General features: G+C 37.0%; 1 protein-coding gene across 1 annotated transcript; it reads right to left on the reverse strand.

Annotated features, from left to right (window-relative positions):
- Nucleotides 1-2130: 2130 nt before the first annotated feature.
- On the reverse strand, nt 2131-5568 carry LOC108675578 (putative neural-cadherin 2; the record flags this gene model as incomplete). Its single annotated transcript, XM_018163601.2, has 4 exons — nt 2131-2151; nt 2283-3044; nt 3605-3841; nt 5421-5568. Coding segments are annotated over 4 exons (1168 nt in total), but the record flags the coding sequence as incomplete, so codon positions are not given.
- Between the last annotated feature and the right edge of the window lie 2134 nt (nt 5569-7702).

Here is a 7702-nt window from a genome sequence, read left to right on the forward strand (position 1 = left end):
GTGTATTGTGTACGTATGTCCAACAAAATTTCACTATTCAATACTTCTCTTTACTTGAAAATGAATGTTGCTACGTTCGAAACGTCGATAATATATTAGTATTATTTGCTAAACCTTCCTTTTGATTTACCAACGTCATCTAAAGAATTGTTCGACTCCTTGAAAATTATAATGCATATTCCGGTCATTAATAATTGTACGCACAAAAACAATCTATTCTGTATAAGCATCGCCCATAAATAGAATGCATTCAAATTTAAATGGAGCCACTGCCCCATTCGTCACGGAATATATATGCGACGATGTGGAGCATCAAGCTGGGACGATGATGCTTTTGTTCGTCGTCGGGGGCGACGATACTATTAAAATTTCGTTAGTGGAAGTCGGAATCCAGAAATAGGAGGCAAGTTTTTCTACGAAAATTCATGTAAAGAATTGACAGGACGCCATTTATTTAACCTAACTGGAATTTATTTAAATTCATTCGTTAGTGGAAGTCTACATCCGGAAATAGGAAGCAAGTTTTTCCATGAAAATTAGTGTAATAAATTCTCCTGGCTTGAGACAAAGTAGGAAATAACTAACGAGGTAAAACACACTAAGAGGAGAATCTACCCCAAATTTTATCTTGGTTATTTACAGACGAATCACATTTAAACTTGGTACGTATATGTAAAACAGAATTCTAAGACTTTTTTATTCATGTGAATTTTTCGAAAAAATGAAAGAAAACGTGAAATTCTTAGAAAACGGTCAAAAAGGGGGTACTGTAGAAATCTATCTCCTCCTAGGATTTTCAAGTTACAACATTGAGACACATATCATTAGATGCGAGAAAATCATATCCATAATTCGTAGTAAGCGTTTTTAAAATGTATCATATTTGTGGGTGTGGAGGACTGTTTGGAAATTTTTGGAAAATTTTTTTATTTTACCCCCGCCACCCCCCTTTTTGCGGAATAAAATACAAAGTATAATTAAATAAGAAAAACGCGTGCTATGAATTGTAGATCTTTCTTTTGCAAATCGAACGGTATATGTCTCATTGTTGTAGCTTCAAAACTGTAGGAGGAGATAGATTTGCAGTGACAATAAGTTAACTTTTCAGTAGAGCCCGACAAAGTCATGCGCACCTCGAAATAGACATTCAAGGGTGCAAGGTTGCAAGACTAGATGATACTGGAGCTCAATTTCTGTCAAGGATGGTGCGAACGACGGAACGAGAACTATCCCGTAAAACCGCAGGCAGATAACTGAAGCACAGCGTGTTCAGACTGGCTATTTAAGTATACCGCTGGTAATTTCGGCCTATCTTAAATGTGAAAGTTAGTTAGTTAGTTTAGTGGCCAAATGTTTACTAGCGCTTCAGCTATTTAGCTATCTCGCACCGAAAGTCAAGATGAACATCACCATAGAGGTGGAAATTTGAGAAGTCTAATGAGGTAACTAATTCCTATCCAAAATTTGTAAAGAAAAATGGCATTTTAATTCGTGTGAGCAATAGGAGCAAGTCAACTAATCACAGAAGATCTAAAATCATGTAATTTGACCGGATCTTTTCAAGACTGACGATAGTTTGAAATAGCTACTAGCCTTCCACCGGGAAGATATAATTTTCCAAATTGTTGTACCTACTAAATTACGTTTTATATTTCTTGGACTTTCACACGATACTTTGATGTCTGGACATTTAGGCACTGCTAAAACTAGAGACCGATTAATAAGTCACTTCTATTGGCCTGGAATTTTCGATGATGTTCGTAGGTATTGTCAATCATGTGTGAAATGTCAGAAATGTTCCGTTAAGCCACCCAAGGCGCCTTTGATAAATTTGCCGGTTATTGGAAAACCTTTTTCTAGAGTAGCTCTCGATATAATAGGACCATTACCTAAATCTAACCGTGGTAATAGATTTGCTCTTGTATCAGTGGATTTAGCATCAAAATATCCTGATGCCGTACCTCTTAGGAGAATTGATAGTGATACTGTTGCTGAAGCAATGTTGGACATTTTCTCACGTGTAGGTCTTCCGTCTGAAATACTGCATGACCAAGGTTCACAATTCATGTCAGCTGTGATGAAGAAATTTACTAGTTTGTTGCAAATTAAATCCATACATACAACTCCGTATCATCCTAGCTGTAATGGGTCCTGTGAAAATTTTAATAAATGTTTAAAATCAATGCTCAAAAAGATTGCAGAAGATTCGCCGCAGTGTTGGGACCGGTATCTGCAACCGTTGTTGTTTGCTTACAGGGANAATTAAAATATGAAATACTCACGGTATTCCTCCATAGCAGGTCAAGTCTGTGCCAAGTGTTGTCGTGTACGGTGACATTAAGCGTTGCAGTTGACGTCCATCCACTGGAACCTAATTTTACCATAATCTGAGGCCTGCCGTTGGTTATTTGCAAAGCCAAAAAACTATTCAAATTCTTCAAATCAGAACTGCTGGTGTAGAGCAGCAGACCGTGCAGGTTCTTGGTGAGAACGTGCAGGCTGATATGCAAATGTGAACACGTCGGCAGGCTCGGCAGCCATGCCCAAGAAATGAGATTTGGAGGCTCCCCGTGAGCCCCGTAGACGTTGAACTCCCTATGTATTATCTTGCACCGTGGTCCATATGTATGCGTAGGACATATACACTGTACAGACAAATCACGTCCCGGTACACAGCGTCCCCCATTAAGACAGGACTCAGGACGGCAGGAAGGCGGAGGTTCTTCACCGACGACAGCGTGTGCGGCCGGCGCAAAATTTTGCTCGTTTTTGAGTCGCGGATTTGGGGTAATTTTATTAGCCTGTGAATCATTCGAGTGTCCAGCCGCTGGGAGTAATTTGTTCTCCTTTGAACATCCGCAATAAGGAATCACGTGTACTGTTGGACCCACGTGGACAGATGTGATCGAGTCCACGAGCACGTAGTTCTCACCGACGATGATCTTGTCTTGACAGCAGCACTTACAGCCACCGAGGTTCTTAGCACATAGGCCTACACTGCCCACGCCTATCGCTGTCACGTCCATCTTCAGCTCACTGCCTATCTGTACGAATGGAAATGTTGCTTATCATTTTCCTTATACATGTTGTCATTTATTATTGAAATAAAATTATACAGGAATGAAATGTCTCTATGCATGATCAATACTTAATGTCTTTCTTCGCCAATTTCAAAAATCGTTAATTTCAACAAATATTGCGGAAATTTTGCGACTACTGCTAGTGTAATTCATGCTCAGGAGGCGCTTCTTCAAATTCAATCCTAATTCTGTTGTAATAACTAATTTAATTTAATCTGCCTATTTGATTCTTAAATGGAAGAAAACTGTGCAAAGTATAATTATAACAACCTCCTGGTCCTTACTTACGAACTAACACATCGTGTAATTAACGAGCAAAACAAGCATAAAATATTGAACATAAAGTAAAATTTCTAGCTTTACCCCACCCTATTTCCTCCTAGCTTCACCTCACCTTATTTCCCCCTAGCTTCACCTCACCTTATTTCCTCCTAGCTTCACCTCACCTTATTTCCCCCTAGCTTCACCTCACCTTATTTCCCCCTAGCTTCACCTCACCTAATTTCCCCCTAGCTTCACCTCACCTTATGTCTGCTCCTATACAACAACATCTCAAGGCTTGGTTGTGTGGTGGGTGGAATGGACAACCAAACTCTGACTCCAGATTTGGAGCCAGCTTCTCTGTAGACCTCTTGTATGGAGACGGTCTTGACGCTCCATGGAGCTGCCTCCGAGTCCGCACTTTCAACCTCATTCGTAAAATCGTTCGCCCAAAGTTCCAGCTTTTCTAAAAGCCTGTCCAATAGGCTTTTGTTGCCGTCCTGCGAGATTGTAAACGAACAAGTCTGTTGTCGATGCCATTGACACATTTACAGACAATGTTAAATATAGCTAAATATTATTGAAGGTATTTAAAATATTCATTATGTTATTGATAGTTGAAAACTAAATTTTAAGGTATAGTGGATCTACTGAATAGTTTTCAGGACTGTTAGAGTATATAAAATAGTTACAGGTTTCACTGTGCTAACAACTTGCTAACTTTCACAGTTGAGTTCCGCTAACAGAAATCTCGCTGCAATTTTCGTATTCAATAAAATTCGCAGCGTGAATGCCATGTGTCATTTTAGGCTAAAAATTTGCGCTTTTGACAATTGATTGCTATGATAAATCCTTCAAACGAACGGCTCTTATGTGTTCAAATGTAGTTCAAGTTGATAGTAAAGTGAGGCAAGTAATTCAAAATTCATCTGTAGTAACTTTTTCTGTGAACAATGTTTTTTTAATTCTAATTGGGAAAACATCAATCCCAGGGTAATTAAAGTCGCCAACAAAAACTATTACTTTGGAAGTTTAAACAGATATACGAAAAATGTTCCCTGTTAATATAACTCAAATATACAGATTATGCTCAAATTAAATAGCAAATCATCAATTTTGTTAGAAATAATTACTTAATTAAAAATAATTTTTTAAATCATTAAAAATTTTTCTCAGAGGCTCATTTCCCATGAACTTTTGCGGGATTTGATCAAATTTTTCATGATAACCATAGAGTTAGGAAAATTTTCAGCCCGTTCATTTGATATTGGAATGAAAGCAACTGAATTTAACAGTAAAAAAATTTACACGTTACGATCACGATTTACAATTTTCGATTAAATTTACATTTTACGCTGCTCATACGCTGACTTTTTCCTATACTTCAAACTGGAATCAAATGTATTATAGACTATTTTGAAAATGTAAATCTATCAATGTTCTTTTTCCTTACCAGCGTTGAAAATTTCGAAAAGGGTGGGCTACCAAATTGGAAATTTCCGTGTGCGTTAATTCAAAAACAAAATTTATAATCAACTTCTTAATTCCAATATTAACATCACCCAAAAAACTCCGTGACGATTTCTCGATATTTGTTAATAGATGTCTTAACCTTTATATTTTATTCGTCAAATAATTGATTGATTTCATATCAATAAGTTACATTCAATACAAGAGACCACAACCTAATTTTGTGATGAAAATGATAATAATAATATATTTTATATCTATAAGTAATATTAAATGCAAGAGACCATCATCTAGTTTCTTGATGAAAATAATAATAATAATAATAGATTTCATATCTATAAATAATATTCAATAAAATAGAATATAGACTATAAACTGTCACCTAGTTTTTTTATGTAAAGGATAATAATAATAGATTTCATTTCTATAAATAATATTCAATAAAATAGAGTATAGACCATCACCCAGTTTTTTAATGAAAATAATAATAATAATAAATTTCATATCTATAAATACTATTAAATACAAGACACCATCACCCTGTTCTTTAATGAAAATGAGAATAATAATAGATTTAATATCTATAAATAATATTCAAGACACCACCACCTTGCTGATGAGGTGAGCTGAGGTGACCGCGACCTCGACAGGCAAGGCATGCGTCACATCCTGCTTGCTGAGGTGCAGGAGGTGCACGCTGATGTTGAGGGCCACTGAGGGGCCTGTCACATCACTCACTGACACCTGCACCTCGTAACTGTGACAACATACGTGTGTAAGTAATAATGTCACTTGTTTGCTTTAATCGCAAATTCCCTAAAAACTTTAGAGCAAAGAAAACTCCACAAAAATTCATAGTATCTTTAAAGAAAACGTTTTCTTTAAAGATACTATGAATTTTTGTGGAGTTTTCTTTGCTTTTAAGTTTTTAGTAACATACGTGTGATATTATTATTAGTTAGTTAATTTTTTACAGCTTATATTACTAGTGTGTATTATCAAGAATTAGGGGGGTAATTTTGAATGTGTCAATGATAATGACAATTCCCACATGTCAATTACTAACACATACTCTTAACACCTGCACCTTGTAACTGTGACAACATACGTCTGATATTATTCTTGATTAGTTACATTATATAGCCAGAGGTGGGCAGTAGCGCGCTACATGTAGCGGCCGCTACTAGCGGCCGCTACATTTTCAGTAGCGGTAGCGGTAGCGGCTCTACATTTAAGGCAATGTAGCGGTAGCGGTAGCGCCCGCTACATATTTAAGTAGCGATACGAGGTTTTGCCGCTACAGCGCTACCGCTACATTTATAGATAAAGCCTTTAGATTTTACATTAAGGGGACCGGCTACCCTCCAACAAAACTTTTTTGTTTACTGACAGATCGTTTTGAAACTTGGTACACATATGTAAAACAGAAATCTAAGACCTTTTTGTTCATGTAAATTTAAAAAAAAAATAAAAGAAAACGTGGAATTAATAGAAAACGGCAAATAAGGGTACTATAAAAAACTTTATACTTTTTGCAAATCACATGCTACAATGTCGAGACACATATCATTCGATTTGTAACAACAATATCTAGCGACTGTAGAGCCCCGATTTTTTATTTTCCTCATCGTTTTTTTTCGCGTTCTTCCCATTTTTTCACATTTTTACCCGCCAACCTTCCTCCCCCTCCCATATATAAGTCAAACCATGCACATATTAAAAAAAAGCTTCTAGAGTCGCTAGGTATTGTTTTTGCAAATCGAATGGTATTATTTTTTGTATAACATTGAAGTATACAAGTATACTCATGGTTTATACAAGGTCCCAGAAGGATTACCAGAATTTGAAACAAGAACCAACACCAGGGGCCACGGCTATAAACTAAAAAAACTGCGTTGTATAACATCCATGCGACCAAATTTCTTCTCGCTTCGAGTCACCGACATGTGGAACAGCCTCCCTGATAGCATCGTTGACGATCCGAGTACGAACGTCTTCAAGAACAGACTAGACGAAGCTATGTAGGAGCATACAGTGGCTCGCAAAAGTATTGGATACATTGCAATTTTCTTCATATCTCAAGTTAAAGTGCGAAATTTTTTATAATATTTGGTCAGTATATTGCTAAAAGTGCTAGAAACATTATATAGAAAGGATTTCGAAAAGTATGCATTGTTGAGATTTTATTCAACAAATTGGGAACATGTTCCCAATTTGTATTGGGAACATGTTCCCAATTTCATGAACGCAAAAGTATTGGGAACATGTTCAAAAATAAACAAAAATAACTCTTTTGAAGTGCGCAAAATTCGCTTTTCACTTCAGACGTTCCACTAACCTCATAACGTTATCTAATTGGCCAATCAGAGCAGTTTGCTATTGTTTACGAGATTTTGTGTTCCGGTGAAGATATTCTTCAGCTTCATCTTTAAAATCTGATTTCAAATGGCTAAAACTCGGAGAGTTGGCGACAGATTTGCATCAAAAGATCATAGATCGTCACAAGAAACGGAAGGAGTATCGAATAATATCCAAGGAGCCTGATCTATCATTGAGTACAGTTAGAAATATCATCAGGAAGCAATCATCCTGACGATATCATCCGAGCATGCTGTTGCTAAGCTCCCAAGACCTGGTCGTCCAAGGGAACTAACAGACGATAATGCAAGGTGGATTAGCAGAAAGGTACAGAAGAACCTGTTTGTTGCTCGTGGTGAAATTAAAAGCGACCTGGAGGAATCTTGGATTGATGTAGAAAAGGACACAATCAGCAGAGCTCTAAATCGTACTGGTCCTATGTCAAGATCCTCACGAAAGATTCCTCTGTTGAAGTACCGACACGTGAAAACCACAAGATTTGGGAAATCGGACAAAATCCTGGTCGGACGAAA

This window comes from Hyalella azteca, unplaced genomic scaffold (genome assembly GCF_000764305.2).
Source record: "Hyalella azteca isolate HAZT.00-mixed unplaced genomic scaffold, Hazt_2.0.2 contig6472, whole genome shotgun sequence".
Classification (NCBI taxonomy): Eukaryota; Metazoa; Arthropoda; class Malacostraca; order Amphipoda; family Hyalellidae; genus Hyalella; species Hyalella azteca.